The sequence below is a fragment of the Rhea pennata genome, chromosome 26 (assembly GCF_028389875.1).
Source record: "Rhea pennata isolate bPtePen1 chromosome 26, bPtePen1.pri, whole genome shotgun sequence".
Lineage (NCBI taxonomy): Eukaryota > Metazoa > Chordata > Aves > Rheiformes > Rheidae > Rhea > Rhea pennata.
Window position 1 is genome coordinate 1,822,634 of NC_084688.1, and position 19,552 is coordinate 1,842,185.

At 47.9% G+C, this 19,552-nt stretch overlaps 1 protein-coding gene across 1 annotated transcript in view; it reads right to left on the minus strand.

The window, feature by feature from the left end:
• The window catches only part of LASP1 (LIM and SH3 protein 1), a 39,160-nt gene that overhangs the window by 14,800 nt on the left and 4,808 nt on the right, over positions 1-19,552 (minus strand). The window contains exons 2-3 of the mRNA XM_062595779.1: positions 18,515-18,609; positions 2,910-2,994 (exon numbers count right to left, since the gene is read on the minus strand). Coding sequence (XP_062451763.1) covers positions 2,910-2,994; positions 18,515-18,609 — 180 coding nt within the window. The remainder of the gene's footprint in view (positions 1-2,909; positions 2,995-18,514; positions 18,610-19,552) is intronic.

Here is a 19,552-nt window from a genome sequence, read left to right on the forward strand (position 1 = left end):
AGCTCCTGCAATTACCAAGGGACTATCAATAAAACAGAGCATGGAGCAGCTGTACTTTAGCTAGAGTGCTTGAAGAAATATGAATGTTTGGTGCTTAGAAAATAGGAAATTCCTTTTGTAGGCAGAACAAAGGCTGAGAGAAATTAAGATCCTATCTGAAATGTGTTTAGGATCTGTCCTCCCTGGAGGACTGCGGGCATTTCAGTCTGGCTGTTTCTGCCTGATTCAGCTTCCCTCACCACTCCCTGCTCCCTCCTCTACACAGGGTCTTTCTGCTTTTTAACGCAGTGGAAGAACAGGATGCTCCTCCATTAGCAGCTCTTCCCAGAGCTCGGTTGCTTGGAACAGTCCCTTTAAACTCTTCTGTTCCTGGGCAGCTGTTCCAGTTGGGCAGACGTCTGGGTCTCACCAAGATGCTGTAGGGGCATTTGATTAGGAGGAAGGTAGGATGAATAAAGCCACTGGACCAAACCCCTGGACAGAAGGGAAACAAGTATCCCGGGGCCCAGGCTCTTCAACATAAACGGGCAGTACACCTGCAAGCTGACACACAGCAGTGCTCCCATCACACCACCCCGCAGTGCTGTCAAAGGGGAAGGAACATTGCTCTAGTGAAGGTAGGAGAGGCTTCAGGGAGCTGGGCAGGGCTGCTTCTCCCCAAAGGGCAGAAATTCTGCTAGAATTTGAATTTTAGTGACAAAATCTAGGATCTGGCGTCTTAAACAGCTTAAAGCCATGAGGCATCTTGCATTTGGCAGACTTGCAGGAAGGGTTGTCCCCCTTGGTGGCTGGCTGTGTCTTGTAACACCTCACCTGGATGGGTGAAGGGCCAGGTTCTGCAGACTGGGCAGCTCTGTGCAGCCCTAGAAGCACTGGCAGACCACACAAACAGAACACTACACTGTGGGAGGAAGCAGAAACCCCCAGCCAGCTTTGGCAGGATGCACTGAGGCAGTACAGCACAGGCCTGCATAGATACAGTCTTTGCAGCCCAACAGAGCTGAGTACCTGCATTTGCTAGATCTGGTGAGACCAACTTCATGTTTATGGCAGCTGCCTCAGCCCCTCCTCAGTCAGGCAAAGGGGATGTTTTTAGGAGGCACAAGCCCAAAAGAATAAAGATGTCACCTCCTGCAAGACAGCTGTCATACACACAGCATTTGTTCCCAACTGCTTCCTGCACAACACACACAAGGAGCTGAAAGAGTCCCAAAAAGCTATAAAAAGCCTGGGCACTGCAGAGTACAGCCCCAGCACACTCCCTCCCCTAGGGTCTCCTTTAACGGAAAAGGACTAATGAAGAGCCTGAATTCATTGTGAAAACAGTGCTGGAGACTCCAGAGCACTTGGTGCAGCATTGTCTTGATTGTTACTAGGGAAAAGCAACTGTGTCCCCTTAACAGCTCTATGAAACACAAAGCAAGCCCCAGGCTGAGCTCTAACCCTCTGCTTGAGCCAAGCTGCATTTATGCAAGCCAGGGAGCTGTTGGGCAACTTGCTCTGAGGAAGAGACCTTACAAAAGCAGAGGTTTCAAAACCTGATGCTAGCTGCATGGCTGCCACCAGCTCTATCTTAACAGGTGAGTGAAGGTCCTAAGTTTCCCCCTCCTCCTCCAGCAGGAAATACTCCTCAGCAAGCTACTTTTTAGCTGCTGGCACTTTCAGGCTAATGGGAAGAGAAGAAAGGAAGGTCACTTTATCCTTCACAGCACAGCAGGGAGAGGAATGCACTGATCCCAGAAGATGACTGTTCACCCTGAAAACAACACTAAGGCAAATCCTGTGCTGTGCACCCTCTGCCCAGATCTTCTATGGACCAACACTGTTACAATGCTGAGCTAAGCCAGCATGCCCTGCTGACAACACTCTGGGCAGTCTTTTTGCCCCCTTTCAAAGGGAAAAAAAAAGTTAAATAGATTCCCAGAACAGTTGCCACATCCTGTGTTCTCCTGAGAGACTGTGACTCAAGCCAAAATTGCCTCTGGATGCATTTTCTTCCAGTGCAGCGTATTCTGAGCATAAGTCTGTAGTTCTACAACATCAAGGCTTAGGACAGAACAGTTCAGGGCCTTGTCTCAGCTGCTCCAACACTGCCCTAACCTTCAGGTTCAGCCATGCCCAAAGAATGCCAGTTCTTGGCAAACTGAAGTCACATGAAGGGCCAGCCAAAGCTGCCAAACCTTGCCCTTCCAGTTGTTTTTCTACAAAAAGCACCACCAACATCTCCCAACTTCTGTAAGTCTTCAGCATCTTGGAGTGAGAGGAAGGAAAATAGAGATTGTTCCTCAGCCCCCCCCCCCCACCCCCAAAAGGGTAAAGTTCCTACTCTGTCACCAGAAATTAGTGAGAATACTGCTCAGAGCTGTGCCTCAAAGCTAGGGACTTTTGCTAATCCAGGAACTCCTTAAGGATATAGGACAGGACACATCTGGACAACACCCTTCTCAAACAGGCTCTTCTCTTCCCACTAGAGGGGAAAATCCTCAAAAACAAAAACCCTGTGTCAGTTATCCCTTCTGTTTATTTCTGCTTGCCAGAGCTTTCAAGCCCTGCAGGATTGGGGTTTATTTTAAATATTTGCCTATGGAGTAATTCCCTGTCCAGATGAGGCAGTTTGTCATTTCACCCAATTGTGCTGCTGGATCTCAGCAGACGAGATACACTGGCACAAGACACAGACATGACTGGGTGAGGCAGACTGCCTGCTGGACACCTCTTGCTTCTGAGAGATCATAGCAGCCATGGATGAATGGAACAGCAAGCACAGTTCAGATGCATGAAATCTGAACCCCAAACCTGCCTCTCCCTCTTCAGGGCAAGGGTGTTAAGCAAGCATCAGAGCACAGAAGAATGCAGTGCAGTGGGGCAAAGTACACTGGCCTAGGGCAAGGAGCAATCTACAAACTCACCTGGCTCTGAAGCTCACTCTGCTGCTTTAGACGCAGGTTCTCGGGAGTATCTGCCACCATGGTGAAGGACTGCTTCGGGTAGTGTCTGCAAAGAGAAGACAGAGCAGTTACGGGCATTCCTAGGGGAAACAAGGACATTCACTGGCCTTTCCCATTCACACGGCTGTCAGCTACAACCAGAGAAGTTCTGGGAGAGCCAAGTGCTTTGGCCCCACTCCAGAGCAAAGCCACATCAACTTCAGCAGCAGTAACGGTACCGTGGCTACAGAAACTTCAGCATTTGCAGATTTAGCAGTAGCCATTTGAGATGACAGTGTGTCTCACTGTGCACTCTCATCTGGTTTACAATAACTTCGCCTCTGCTTCAGTGGTAAAGGGTCAAAGGGGAGTGGGAGTGATTTTACTTGCTTATTTTACTGAAGTTGCAGCTACACAAGCCTCACATTATCACTTATTAGTGCTGCAGAATCTCATGACTGTGCCAGCATAGCAGTGCCCAACTTGGGGGCACAGGCTGTACTGCTTATCTATACCAGTTCAGTATGTTTAGTGAATCCTTAGGCCTAAAATGGGAGCACTACACAAAGCAAGAACTCCATTGTGGTCTGGCTGCAAGCCCAGCAGCTATTATTTTGAAGTGCCATATAGCAGTTTTCAGAAAAGTGCATGCAGCCTTTGCTATAGAGGACATAAATCAGTCAGAAGAGCTCAAGTACTGGCAGAAAGCAAATAGCTAATGCTAAAGTGGGAGACAACGGAGGCTACTACAGGGCCCTACGCAGACGAGGCAAACTTCACATGGCCGGCCCAACCTCCAGACGCCCAGAAGAAATGAAGAACAGCAAGAGGCAAATCCCTGCCATGACTTCGGAGGTTTAGTGTGCAAACATGGTCTGGTCAAGCCTAGCTGAACATCGTGCAGTTCACAGCCAGACGCTCTCATGCTGTCAAGTCGCATGGTTAGTCCCAACTGCATGACACTTCACCAGCACTCAAGTACCTCTGTTGATCCTTCTCTCAGGGGGGGTTGGCTACATCCTGCAATGCTGAAGACACTCTCCCAATGGCCAGATCAGGTCTGGGCACTCACCCTGTCTCCGCACCTGGAGCATTATAAGTGATGTTCAGGTTTAGAAGAGGAATGTCTCCAGATTGCCTCACCACTGACCACTGTAGAGAAACTCCTCTGTGGACAAAGCTCCCCAAGAAACACCAAACTGGTATGAACTGCTCTCATGAGATAGCAGAGAAACTGAAGACATCCCACTACAACCTTTAGGGTTTATAACTGAGATGACAGGAAGCAAACGAGCAAGAGGTGGAAATTGCCTTTAGAAAGCATCAGCATTTCTCATCTGTAAGAGCTGAAGAAGGATTCCCAAATTCATCAGCAGAAACAGACACTGCAGGATTTTAGGAAAATTACTGTATTACAAGAGAGTAGGTTGAAGGCACAGACACAGCATCATCACTGGCTCATATCTTATGCTTTGAACACAGAGCTGCAAGAGCCCAGGAGAAGGCCAGCTCATGAAACAGGCTTTCCAACTTGCAGCACATAAGGCACCAGGGTGGCTGTTCCAGGCCACAGCAGTACAGCACTTGGTGGTGCAGCCCATTTTCACTTTCAGGTTTGATAAATTCTCTTGAAAAGCCAGGGCAATCAGACTCTCTTCCCACTGTAACAGCTTTAAAAGAGGTCACCAGGTCTAACTGGTGCACTGAAAACAGAACCAGGGAACAGATTGCAGCTCCTCACAAAAGAGGAGCTGAGAGGTTTAACTTGCTCTTTAGGATTTGAAGGCTTTTCCTTACAATACTGATCCTAATTTCAGGGAGGTGAAAGGCTCTGTCTACTCAGGCCTATAACCCAAACTCTGTGGCCTCCAATTCCCATACCTCACTCAATGTAGTCCAACTGGTGGCTGAACCATGCTGTCATTTGAGTGTTACATAACAAGCTACAGGATAGCTGCAGTTGCTATCCCTTTATAGACCACAAAATCATCTGTGGGTCTTAAGAAGCCCTTGGGTTGTGCTTTCGGAGCTTCTGTTCCAGAGCACCAGCAATTATCTACTCACAGAATCAGCATTAGCACCTCTGCCCAAGGGTAACCAAAACATGGTCAAATGATAAACTAGCAGAACACCAGCTGCATATGGAGGAGTCGAGTTGAAAGCTGCTGCCTTACAGTGGTGTTGTCAGAGCAGGAAAGCAAAACATACACAACCCACAGACCTGCAAGAGCAGCACGTATCTTAGTAAAGCAACAGTGCAGGAAACGAAAGGAGTCTCCTCCTCAGCATCTCAGAAGGAAAGAGAATCCACCCCCCGCACAGCCAGAAACCAAACAATGCAGACGTGGTCTGTAAAAAGGGGAAGAGGCAAGCAACAGTTTGCTGCCTGCTCCCCACCAGTCCTGCGGTGCACCCCAAGAGAGGAGACACCTTCCCAAGAAGGAGCAGGGAGGGCATTGCCCTAACTCTTGACAGCAGGTGATGTCAAACAGGACCTGTCCTGTCACCACTAACCCAGCTGGCTGCTACATTAGAGCAGATGAGTTAACACCAGGATCCCCAAGGGTTGGGAAATATTCTGCCCTCCACACCCACTGCCAGCACCTGACAGGTCTCAGCCAGGAGATCCCAGCCAGCCCTCATCTGTCACTAGCACATGGAGGAGCACAGAGGACGCAGCTGTATCCAGACCCAGTAAGCCTGCTCCTGTTTGGCCTTCCACAGGCCACCGCAAACATCCAGCAATAGGGAAGACTGAAAGGGACAAGAACCAGTTTTAGAGCAACAACAGATCACCAGTCACTCCAAGGAGATTGTTTAATCTCCCTTAGATTAAACTTGATTAGAAGGTCTAAATGGTACTGCACGTTCAGACTCCATTCCCACTACGAGGAGCTTTCGGGCATCACTACATAAAGACTTCACACCAGGTTACATTAGGGCACATACTTCAAGGTACTGCCAGCCTGCGGCTTGCTGCAGAGCAACTCCTGCATTAAGACTCCTAAAATGATAAATCCAGGTTTCCAAGAGGGTGCTCACCAAGAACAGCAGGCACTGCAGTGCACTGGGTGTGCTTTCCCACTTTCTTAAGTGCTCTCATGGAAATGAAGCTCTCTACATTTTAGCCATGTTTTTTGCTCTCCCAGTAGCTAATGCGACCAGAGTGTGAATATCTAGATGGGTGTTATGCAGCCTTGCCCAGAGCAGACCTACCGCTGCTGAAAACTTTGGCAAAAGCTCTGCTACTACCACTGCTGCGAAGCTGCACCAGTGACATTTCAGAAGCAGCAAATCAGACACCTTGGGACCAAATCCACACCAGCTGCTGTCTGCTGCTAACACAGGCATGAACAGCCTAGGAGGCTGAAAAAGGAGGGGGCTCTCTAAATTACAGCTCAACCTTTTGTTAGCAAAGATCTCACAAAGGCTGCTACAACTGCGCATACACCTAACCATTTCACACCTTGCATGGACAGGATCAAGGGAAGCAGACCATAGACTACAGCACAAAGATGACAAAGATACTTCCTAGTAGCTGATAAGCATCAGTAGTACCAATGCAGCATGCTATTAAGGAGGTCACATTCAACAGCTTTTCTGCAGAGCGCCCTTGCTCAGGGCATTGCTGCACCTCAGCAGGTCCCAGGGACGCCACTTCCCCAGTTCTGAGGAACGGACCACGTACCACGTTACTGCAACGGGAACAGCAAAGACTGGTATCTCGTGTAGAGTTGGGAGTAAACACAGCAAGTGGCACACGTGCATTTTTGGGCAAAACAAGTTGCTATTAGGCTGCTGCTGAGGGAATTGGGCTTAGTTAACAGTAGTGTTAAGCCAATAAATTCACTACCTCAGCTAACAGAGACTTGGTCTCTTGTTTTACACATTGCCATTCACGTGCTAGAGCCCCTTCGAGTTTCATGGAAGTCACTGCCTGACTCATACCAAGTCAACGAAAACAAAGCCACTTTTTAAGTCTAAGTGGAGTTAAGAACCCAGACACCCTCCCAGATTGCTAACTCTCCATTTGGATGATCAGGTCTTGAAAGTAAGAAGCTACACAGATCAGCCCCAGGCCTGCACTTCAGCCAGGGAGCAGAACTCTGTCCCTGTCTGATGACATGGGAGGAGAATCCAGTGTCATCAGCATTGCCTGGAGTCTCTGCAATTCCAAAAGGCTTTCCCTGCTACTCAGCAACAGCTCCTACAGCAAATCCCAATTTAAGAGCCTCTTCCCTTCAAGGACACTGAAATACGAGAGGCCTGTGCACAGATTCCAGGCTGGGCAGGAAAGCCTCTGCAGTGCAGCAAGACATACGGCTCCTGCGAAAGGTAAACGCATTTTTCGAGTTGTGCACACTGGTGAGACAGAGCTGCATTTACGGCTCAGTCACGGCCCAGGAGCGCCGTACTATCTGCTAGTGCCCTGCTATCTCTGAGTGCCAGAGCCTAATCATTAGGTTACCATGGCAACCGCATCCAGTGCTCTGGGCATGCGAATGGAGGAAAGACGGAGTCCCAGGCAGTGGCCTCGGGGTGCAGGAAAGAAGCCTCAGTCACTGAAGGGATGAAAAACCAAGTTACAGTACAGAACAGAGGGGCGACCTGGTCACAGTGAAATCCATCCTCACGGAGCTTTGCTGCCCCTTAGCCTGCTCCAGACGCACGGAGCTTTTCCTCTTCCGAGCAGGGGACACGCAAGGGTCTCCCCAGGCTCCGAGAGCTTAAAGCTCTGCGTTGTCCCTACAGCCCAGCGGCAGGTGAGGATTGCACATTCTCATTGCAACTACCCTGCTACATCCTGGGAGAAGACCAGAGAGCAAGAGACCCTGTTGGGCACCACTTCACCCTCTCCCATTCCTGGGACAGGGCTTTCCTTATTTTCTACTACACTAGACTTATATGGAACATGGACATATCTGAGGCCCTACATGAAACTGAAAAGCCAGATCTTCATACAAAGAAAAGCACAAATTGAACCTTTTACCCTTGGATTAGATTAACTTTTCTCTAAAGTGAAGCTCATGAGGCTTGCCTGATAAGGAAAAGGCATTTCAGTCCTTTGGGTATTTAAGTCCAGGAGTTCCTGATTTAGGAGTGGTGACAGAAGTCACCCCCACTTGCAGAAGTCAGTGCTTCCCACTGCTCAGCCAGTATAAACACAGACACCCATAACCCAGGAACACACTAGAGAGGGAAAATCATCTCATATGCATGAGAATCAGCCCACAGTTATAGTCAGCAATAAATTAAATCTTAATGAGAAAGTACTGAGTGAATTGCCTTGGGTTTGGGGAGAGCATATAAGGCAGCATGTGCGTGGGAACAACGCGTCTGTTCTCCCCCTCAGCACCTGTGGGATTTAGAGCAAAGACAGATCCTTCCCTCCTTGCATGGGGTGGTCTCATGGTAGAGGAATAAACTCAAATTCTCTCCCTTCTTAGATCTAGAAAAAGCAGAGCCAAGAAAGGAACAGAGCTATGGGTCCTTGCTGCCCTCCCCCCGGCTCCACCATAAATAGGTCTTGGCTAGGGAAGCAGAGAAGGGGGAGGATTTCTTTCACTCAACCTGCCTCTCTTTCAGAGGAAGCGTGAGCACCACATGCCAAATCTAAATGTGCAGTTACGGAACAGTCGTCTTCACTAACATGGACTGGAGTGGAAGGCACAAGAGGACTTTCACAAATAGGAAGTAGCAAGAATTTTGGTGCCTACCATGCCAGTAATAGCCAGTGCTACACTGCAACTTCCATTAAGCACTGTGCTCTCAGCCCAAAGTCCTCAAAGGAAGAGGCATCCTGCCAGGAGCTGCAAAAGACACCATGCTGCAAGAGCTGATCCAAGCTCCAGTTAGGCCAATTAGACCTGTTAGCAGGTCCACTCCCAGTATCACACACATGTACAGCTCCTATAATACACTGCACCTGCCTCAATTCCCTTCCCTCCCTCCTCTCCAGAAACACGTGTTAACATCCCTATGTTAATCCAACAGGTAGAGAGCTATTCAGGGAAAGAGCCACAGGAGTAGAGACATCCACTTTAGGGGAAAATTAGGCCAGGAAGAGTCTGTGCCCTAAAGGGTCATTAAAAAACAAAAAAATAAAAAAGAAAAAACAAACACCACAATGCTCCAGGCTTTAGACCCAAGCAGCTGAGAAGACAAACAGGGGGAAGCTGTTTCAAACAATCATTCTTCTGACAAACTGAAAGGAAATAATTAGTCCCACGCACCCTTAGATGTGACATTTGTGTAAAGTCTGCTGCTAAGTAATAGCTATTCAGGCAAAAATATCAACCTTTCATGAACAAACGGGAGTCTGGCAAAACACCTGTTCAAGCTACCTGTGAGGAGGTGCTCCTGGTTCCTGCTCCCGACCAGTGCCACAGCAGCTCAGCATCAAAACGCATTGCTGCCGCGCTGGCCGGAGAAGCGCGGCGCGTTCTCCCCGCCCAAGGGACGCTGGAGGGACGAAGCGGGGAAGGAGCCAAGTTTCGGCCACGCGGAGCAGGCCGACATCTCGCAACCTGCCTGGCGCTCCACAGCGCTGGAGACGCTTAAAGCAGCCGAGCAGGTTAAGTACGAGGCCAGCGGTCCGGAGACCGGACACGGAGGCAGGGGGTGAGCGCTCGCCGAGACCTCCCAGCTCGTCACGCCCTCCCCATCTCTACAGCAGCTTTATCAGCCGAGGCAGACGCAGATTATTTTAACAACGCGGCGCCGCAGAGAGGAGCCTGCCACGCCGGCCTCGTCGGGGCAGAGCCGACAGACGGCCAGCGGATTTGCCTCACACTTCGAGTCTCTCGCAGCAGTCGCCGCTGGCATCCATCCTATGCCTGATTAGAGTTTAACGAATCGGACAAACGGGATGTGCCCCCCCCCCCCCAATCCTCCGCCACAGGGGGCTGCCGTCAGATTAAGCGAAACGGCAGGCGGGTACGTGGGGCAGAGGGACGCGTGACGGAGCAAAGCCGCGAGGCAGCGTCTTCTCTCGCCAGGCTCCCACCCTCGCTCAGGGCTAGGAGATACCCCCTGCAATCTGCAGCTCCATGGGACCCAGGATGCCGACGCTCATCAGAAGAGATGCTGAGAAAAGCCTGCCTAGCCTCCACGCACCACACGAAGTAATCAGATCAGCAGCGGAGGAGGACAGGAGCACAGTGCTGGCAGAGGGACAACCCCAGAGGCAGCCTCACCCTCCGGCCAGACTCCTCTGGCATCTGCCTCACAGGAGGCAAACAGCCCAGAGCACTTTCTGCTACCCCCTCCAACACACCTTTTTTTTTTTTTTTTTTTTTAAGTTATAGCAATACCTCTAACACAACAGGTGTCATCTACAGAGAAGGCTGCTGTACTCCACCTCAAAAAAAAAAACTCCAAAAAACAACAAAAAAAAACCTTATGTGCACAGCTCCTCCACAGAAGGAAGGAAAGAAGTTTTATGGCCTGCAGTGAGATTCTGCATATGAGCCTTTGGCAAAATATTCCGATGAGTGTGAGCTGGTTCAACTAGAGCAGCAAGAGACAAGGCATTTTTTGTTGTGCTGTTAAACCAGGTCAAATCAACTCCTAATACAGGAGCTAGACACAGTCTATCTGGCCCGAGAAGACTTAGAGTACTTTAACTCCAAGCCACCTGAAATTTAACTTCATTGTTAATAGCAAATCCTGCAATTACCATGGGATAATGTTGTTTGCTTTGTGCATTCAACAGCCTTTCCCTAGCTAGTTTCCTTAGTGTCATTATAAAAGTCCTCCCACAGCCACTGGAGAAAGTTTGCTTAATTTACTTAACAGTCATGAAGAAAACCCAGCACGACTAAAGGCACGCCTAAGATAGAAAGCCGCTTTTGAACTTAACGTGAGACTCTAAATATAGAATCCCTACTCCCCATGCACCGGGCAGAAACAGCCCTTCACCAGCCTCTTGGGCCCAGTTTCCTGAAGATCTACAAGTCAAAAGGCATCCAAGTAGCATTTTCACCTCCCCAGATCCAGAGCAGTAGTGCAGAGGATGTTCCCTGCTGATTTGAACTCTAGCCCAGCATGAATCTCTGAGCACTCACACCCCATCACTTCCCAGTCCTGCCCTAAAAGTGACATTTTCTGGGAGCTGCCTCCCAGAAGAGGAAGTATCACCCTTTTCCCACCCAGCTAGTCAAGCCAAGTTAAGCTTGGACCATTCCTGCCCTTGTAGTTTCTCACAAGATAGGAAGCCATAATTAAACTTCTGCAATAGAGCCTGCAACATCCACGTGGCTCTCTCAAAAGCTAACTTGAGCAGCAGGTCTGTTAGCCACGGGACCCAGACTTGCTATCTTCAGCATGACTGGGAGATGAGTATCTGTTCCTAAGGAGAGGATCCTAGGTGCTGTAGGTCACAGGTGATATGACTGAGTTTTTAGAAGAATCATCTCCAGCTCAGTATTGTTTGCATTTATGTAACAGGATGCTTTAAGTACTCTGGCAGACTTATGCAGAAAGCAGTGGTACAGTACTACTGATGCAAATAAAAGGTCCCTTCCCCATTTCTGCTGTATCTTGCACCTCCAGGAGGCAGGTCACCTTTGCACAGCTGTCTCAAGGCTTTGGTAAAACCAAGTTAAACAAAGCAAACAGAATTTGCTAGAAGACTCACAAGTTCACATCTTGCTTTTCAAAAAGTTGCTGATTCTTGGGGACATGCTTTAAAAAAAATAAACTACTCTTATTTAATAAAGGAAGCACCACCTTCACTTTGCAAAGGGCCTGTGAACATCTTACTGTAAAAAAGCAGGCTCTCTGCAGAGAAAGATTTCAATTCCTCCCAGCATTTTCAGGAAGACACTGCCAAGATGGCTGGTCCAGCTCTCCACATGTACAGCTGCCGCCTTCTCCAAGCATCTGCTCACAGCCTACCCAGAACTCACATTGGAATAAAGTAACTCAGGGCACAACTTTGTAGGACACCTTCTCACAAGGATTCCCCTATTACCCACCCAGTGTAGTAGTGACAGGCTAACACAGAGCTGGAGAAAGCAGGAGTGTTTTTCTACAGAGTTCCCTGAGTAACTTTGAGCAGAAATCCCATAATGCTTGTGAGGGAAGCAAGATTCATCAGCTCCAGCATGGTTCTCCTCAGTGTCTTAGCACATCAGCATTCGATGTAGGACAGCAGCAGGGAGCAGTATTTTACTGAGCCAGCTCTGCTCTCACTGAAAACAGGCAGCATGTGGCTCACCCCCTCTCCCAAAGGCTTTGCCAACAGTTACCAGAGGGTGTTGCAGAGCAGTATGTTGCCTACGTAAAAAGCGGCTTGTTTTCAAAAACCTGCTTTAATCCACAATGGAAAGATTTCAAGTGAACACAGAAGAACAGGGACTGCCAAACTGTGAAGTCAGAAGTCACTTCTGGAAACAGCTGTTTGCCACAGTTCCCTCGCTCCCCCTCCCACGACTCAGCCCCAGTACAGAGCCATGCCTGTCCAGCCCTCCCTCTGCAGAGAGGCCTCAGCTCCAGCCAGGGCTGAGACGAGAGCGAGGATTGATAGCCCCTACCCAGAACCTGAGGTTACTTATGGGAACAACATGGGCACTGCAACGGAGCTGGGTTTTTCCACAAGGTTTTTTTGGCATGGATAAGCAAGTTTAGGAAAGTCAACATTTATAGTCTGCCTCCTCACTGAGATCAATGCACAGGCTAAGCAAGCCTCACTGCAGAACCAGACTAAGTCCTTGCACCATCTTTTAGGGCCAGGACTAGCAGCAGCACAGGCAGAAGACAGCTGAACTATATGGTCCATGATAATTAAGGACAGAATCTATAGATAGCCTGAGTTATACCAGATTGAGCTACAGAGCTAGTGAAGCAGGAGCAGGCACTCCCCCAAGTCCAGAAGAGGCTTGGCACAGCCTGTGTTTATGAAGTAGGCAGATGGGTGCAGAATGCCTTGGGCTACTGTGAGGGAGCAGCATGCAAACACAGGGCAAGCTTGGGAGGAAAAGATAGTGACCCGCAGAGAGAGAGAAACAGTGAGATTTCCCTTCATGTCCCCTAGCACAGGCTTTATCTACAAATGCTTCACATCGTGTGTGGAGGGGTAGAATTGATTTAAACTGCTTGGCAGCAACATGAATCAAGAAGTGACGAGAACACCGAACACTGATCTGATTAGGCTTGCCTTTGCACTTCATTGCCCCTCAAGCCATCTAGATTGCTTCAATGAGGGGGGGGGGGTAAAGTGGGCAAGGCAGATTAGCTTTGCCCTGTAAGTAGAGCCTAGGATGCAAAGTTTCCATTCTAGACACTGAACTCAGTGGTGCCTACTGCTAACAGCAGGCAGAAACCAGTCATGGAAAGCAGCTAATACCAAAAGACAGGGTGGATGGAGGGTGGCAGAATCCTAGAGAAGGATTCTGGATTTCTATAAGCTGCTTTGGAAGCTTTACACAGTCATATGACCTGCAAGAGGTCTCTCCATGAAGTCTGGGTGTATAGACAGCACTTGGGCTAAGTCATTCCTAAACACTTCAGGGAACAGATGCTCCACCCCAAAGAGGCTCCTTCAGCCCTTGCAGCCTTCCAACCATTGAATCATGGCATTACTCAGAAGCATTTTTCCATACATTTTATCCCCTCTCCTCCACAGAGATCAGGAAGCTTTTCCTCAAACATCAGAGGTAAAACAGAAGTATTCCATATTCCCTAGCTCCTCTGTCTCTCCTTAAAGCCAAGTGTGTTGGGGGTCCTCCACCCCACAACAACATATGGGAAGGCCAGCTTTCATTTACACTGAAACAAAGAGCAGTGTCTGTTCAGAGCACCACAGTATGCAAAGCATGTACATGGAGACAGAAAGATGGTTATTCTCATCCAGAAATTCAGCACAAATAAAGCATTGGATAAACACCTGGACTCCATCCCAGCAACACAGTTGTTCCTCCTTCCCTTCCTGCTTCCCCCCTCCCACCCCAGAAGACACTTGGAAGGATCATTCCATTAGTGTAGTAGGCAGCTACCAGATGGAGTGGCAAGGAATGCCAAGAAGAGATCACTGGCTTGTTGTGAAACTCAAAGCAGCTCTGCCTGCTACTTGCTAACTTTTTCCAAGCAAAAAAGTAAGCCCCAGAGGTATCAAACAGCTTACTGAATGGAAAGGCATGCATGGATCAAGTTACTGTTGAGAGATCTGCTAGGGAGGGTCTTAGGGCTGTTACCAGAAATTAAAGGCTTTACAGCTCCCACGTTCAGAGTCACCAGTGCCCAAATACTACTTGAGTGTCAACTCTAGGTAGACCTAGGCAAGGGCTGCTGCAAAGCTGCTCACAGTGACTCAGTATCAGAGGAATGTCAGGCCCACAAGTCCAGTCCCCCAGGACACACTCAGTCTGAGTGACAGCCACAGTTGGGTGTGGCTTCTCTGCAAGGGAAGTTGATTGCCTGGAGAAATACTGAAGTCACAAGCACAACAGATGGAGGTATAGTGACCCTTCTGATACCTACATAAGGTATTTTCAGTAGCCTTCCATATCAGTTAGCCCCTTTTTGAGGTGGAAAAAAGGGCAGCCCCCCCCCCATACACACCCCACCCACCCCCCACTAGCATAGTGGAAGAGAACAGCAGTGCAGCATTTTCCTTCTGTGCTTAATATCAGAATAGCAGGCTGCTGAGCTATTTCTACAGCAGAGGTGAGCAGGAAGGGCTCTGCCAACAGCAACACCTCCATCACACAAGTTCAAACAAAGGATGTTGTGCTTTTAAGGCTAGGCCACTGACAGGAGTGCTGTGTCTTCTTGGTGGGGGAGGAGGGATTGCTGAGCATTAGGCCATTAACTTCCTGCCAGCTAGTCTGCAGCATTCAACTTTAAAAAAAAAAAAAGACACCACCAAAGCACTGTGGGGTGTGCACATGGCAGGAGACAACCCCTTCGATTAGCCGTGCTCCAGCAGTAGGATTCCAGTATGAGATGCACATACACAGTGAGAGCAGGGCTTTCTGAATTGAGATGCATCCAACAGGACAACTGCATTTATATCAGCATGAATTCAGAAAACCCACAGTTCCAAAATGAGGTCTGGCCTTGGACTTCATCTAGCAGCCTCTCTGGATGAACATGAGGAGAACAGTGTTGTAGCCAACAGGGCAGAGACCTGCTGCCCCTATGATAGGGAGAGGAGACTTGCCCACTGCTGCCTGGATGCTGCTCTCACTGTGCTCCAACTCAGAGCTCCACACTCCAGCATACGCAAGCTCTTCTTTGCATTTTAAGTAGCAGTGCTGTCCAGTAATGCCTCTGAAGATGCCGATTCCCTAGACCAAATATACTGCTTTGAACTCTCAGACAGGATTTTCAAGGCACTAATTCATGATGCATGATGAGTGGCTATCTCTAAGCAAAGCATGAAGCTGCCAGTTGTCAGCGTACTCTGCAGGGAGAGAAGATCAAGGCAATGAGGATCAATGCAGCACTGTTGCATCTTCACATAGGATTTCAATGAAACAGTCAGCCCAATACCTTGCTAAGGTCAGTGCAGGAACACTGACGAAGATGGTTTTGTCTACTGCAGAGCAAAGAGTCCCTGACATGGGGGAAAGAACTAGTGTTTAGAGGGCAGAGTTAACCATCCACCTTATTGGAAGGCTTCACACAGATTTATTGCTGGGTAATGTCAGATAGAGAGGAAGCCCAGCCCTCTTCCTACTGCTCTCTTGAAGAAAGACTTCGGAATTTGGCAGAAGGCCAGGGCTCAAACAGAGGAGACCCTGTGTTGAGGCATGTTCAGAAATGCAGCCTCTTCCCTGCCAGGATAAACGTTGCTTTTCCCACTCACGCTAGCTTCCCGCCCTCCCCCCCTTTCCCTTGGCTGATAGGTGACATTACCCTGCAGCTCTAGTATCAGCAAAAGCTGTTTGGAAATGGTGGGCCCCTTCTGGATAGCTCTGGGTTATCCTCATACCAGCTACACTCTCACCTTGCCTGGTAGTTTCTTCCTTCCCAGGATATTCTGTGGGGATACCACATGCTCCAACTACAAGGACAGCAGCTGAGAAGGAATCAAGCCTGAGTTCCCTCGCTGTAGCTTCAATTCACATCTATGACAGGCACTGCAGTTGCATGGCCTTCCCCCTGAGTAGGCAAGGGGGTTCCAGCTGCCAGAGACAGGCCTCATGCCTACAAATTTGAGCTCCTCCCAGTTCCTTTTACTTTTGAAGGCACAACCATACAAGATAGGAAGAACAAAGCATTTAACATAGGTCTCAGCACACACAACTCCAACATCCAGGACTACCTTGAGTTGAGTCAATACAGCTGCCTCTTCAGGGAGGCTTGGAGGCCACTGAAGGGTTAAGACAGCAAGTCTGCTTCAAAGGCAGTTCTTGAGCAGAGGGGGTTGAGAAACTGAGATGGGTTGAGGTTACACAGACTCCTTGGAATTTCAGGAATTTCCCATTATTATCCCACTTCCCTTTCACCAGCATGAAGGGGAGACAGCACAAGAACAGAACTCCAGGCCCATCCTTATGGCCAGAGGCAGCACTAGGGACAAGTATGCCCCAATGCTCAGTGCCAGGAAGCTCACTGTCAAAGGTGGTATCAGGCTGCACTTGATCTAAAGACAGACAGCACTGACTCAGGATACCAAGATGATCTTAGAGGCTCTTATCTTCTGTAGCAAGGCCTGCAGCCCTGCGCAAGTCACAGTTAAAGAGATGCTTTATTCTAACTTCTCCTCCAGCCACCTGGCAATGCAACACACACTATGAACATCTCAAGAGTTAGAAATCCAGGTAGTATCCAGTCAGAGCCTCATCTTCAAAATTTGGTGCAGACTTCTGCTTCCTGTCCAGTTTGTAGGTAGCTGCCTGGGATGAGCTGACTCCAATCTTGTCACTCATAACTAGCTTCTCTCCACCCACAGAAGAATGGATGAAAAAAATCATGCTGGGCTCCAACACACAGCCCTGTACTCATAATCCACAGTCTTTTAGCTTGCTGAAATGGAATCTCAAGCTCCCAGACCCCAGGCTGATCAGTCAGCCACAAAGTATTTTTAGAGACTTGATAGCCTAAGTACAAGTGCTGGAAAGCTGTCATTCCCCAGTCACAGACACTACTCTTATTCTGTGAAGTTCCCAGTTTTGCCTTGGAAGCAGGAGTTTTAGTAGTGCTGACAGTAAATAACTTAGATATCTAGATACATCTCACTCCATTGCCATCCTGCACCTCAGATAAGATCCTATTACACAGTTAACTCACTACTAACAAGTCTCATCTCTCTTAACAGAATTAATACCCATCATACAAGGATGTTTTCAGGATTAATGTTTAAGAGTACTTTGTAAAAGGAATATGCTATGCAAGCGTTAAATAGTATTTATGTTCTTCAAAAGAAAATTAGATAAAGTATAAGCAGCTACAAAGATCTACTACAAAATAACTTTAGACATTAAGAAACTTGTCAAGTGAGCACTGAGTTCTACTTACCTATGGATTCAGTAAGGACTACCTTTCATGATACAATGGCAGAAACTAGAAACCTATTGTCATTAACTTAGACAAATAAGCTAACTGCATTAGCTTTTAAGCATTCTGAACTCCAGTGATCAATTCCAGATGAACTAAGGACTTTAAAAATCTAAGACAAAGACAGCATTGAAGATTTTTAGTGCAAAGCTTCCTGTCTAAACAGACTCAGTGTTGCACATCACATTTAAGGTCTCCCAGAGTAACAACTTCAGAGTAGAGTACTTTGAATCACCCATTATTATTCAGATCAAAAAGTCTATTGTCAGCAGAGATCTCCTACTGTTGTACACAGCTGGGGTCCTTCTTGACAGCAGAAAAAAATTATGGGGGCCAGTGAAGATGAATCATCCATAAGCAGCTTGAAAGATCGGGGAACCTGAGGGCTCAGAGACCTGCTATGTGAGGTGCAGTATAGCCAGCTGACCTCACTCTACCCAGCTCTGCCTCCATCTTCTCCATTCTCTGCTAAGGAGAGAGAGTTCTTAAATTTGAGCTGTATCTGAGATAGATGTATTTACCTTTAAAACTTCTAGGGTTAAATGCCACTAGATCACTCAACTTGGCCACAACCCCAACATCTCAGCAGAGCACAGGCTGCAGTTAGATACCAATGTTCCACACACCCCCTTCTGTGCAAGGGGCACTTCTTGGTTCCCAGCTAACTACTGTTAGAATTGTATAAGCACCTTGCTCTTCTTAAGGGAACTCAAAACTCCATGCAAACACCTGCTTGTATATGATTTGTATCCACCTTGAGTCTGTCCAAGCTAGAACTTAAAACAGTGGCCATGACCTGGTATTTAAGTCTGAAAAACATTCACTGTTGTGGTACAGACATTAATTGGGCTTCAGTCAGGGCTTCACATGTGCTCCCAGGAAATACTGTAAAGCAAAGGGGAAAAGATCATTTCCACAGAGCAAGGTCAGGATTCTCCACACCCCTAAGCATCAGTTCTCACATCCTGGAATCCAAGAAAACTGCAAGGGAGGTGGGCCCAGCAACTACTACAACATTTAATGGGCTCAAGCATCAAGTTACAGGCCCAACACATTCTCTGCAGTAACTAGCAGACACTTACGCATTGCAGTACGGCTTCTTCTCATAGCCCTTGTAGTTTTTCATGTTTAGGGTCATCTTGCAGGTCTCGCAGTGGAAACATGCTTTATGCCAGAACTGGAAATAGAGACACGAGAATCATTAACAGAAATGCCTTACCATTCTAATGGGACATGGCCCTGTTCTGCACAACTTAAATTCAGTGGCTCCTACAGCATGCAGAAGTCAGTGATGAGATCTATACCATCTGCAAAACCTAGAGACAGACAATATTCTTACTAGTTTAGGACTTAAGTAATCTTGTCCCACTGGTATGTAGCTTATCTGAACAGGGCAGCAACATTTGTGACTTAGTATTACAGCAGCACCTTGCTTTCTTATCTGCAGATCAGGGATTAAGCTTGACTAGATATAAGATAGGGAAAAAAAATCCCTACTTAAAGAGGTACAACATAAAACCCTGTGAGCAGGAGACTGCCAGCAACTGAGTTAACAGCTGTAGTTTAAAGGCTTCAAAGTTACTTCTTTAGGTTTTTTTTTTTTTTTTTTTTTTTTTTTTTGCAGATGTTAGCCAAGAGATAGCCAGAAGAGCAGGTCAGGTGAGGCTGCAGAGATACCAAGACAAGGAAACAAAGATGGAGAAAGATTCTTCTGAGAAGCCAACAGTAGTGAAGACCTTTGAGCTGACAGTATGAGACAAGTTACTGCCCTTCTGCCTGCTGAGTCGGGCAGCTAATCCCAGATCTAAAAACTATGATCTCAAAGAACACAGAATAACCTCACGAACACCTCTGCTTCCCTCTCCCCATCACAAAGCTGTCAATAGCCATGACCAGTGCTACATCCTCGAACAAGGAAGAGCTAGGGAGGTGGAAATAAGATAAGCTGCTAGCTTGAAGTTGTGGCAATGGTAAATTTTACACCCTCTCCCACAGAATTCTTATAATAGCAGCCTCAGGTTTACCCCACACCCCAGCTGAGGTCTGTGGTCTGAACACAGCCTTACAGCAGCATGGCTGTGCTCTTCACCAGTGAGGTACACTCAGATTCAAGACTAATA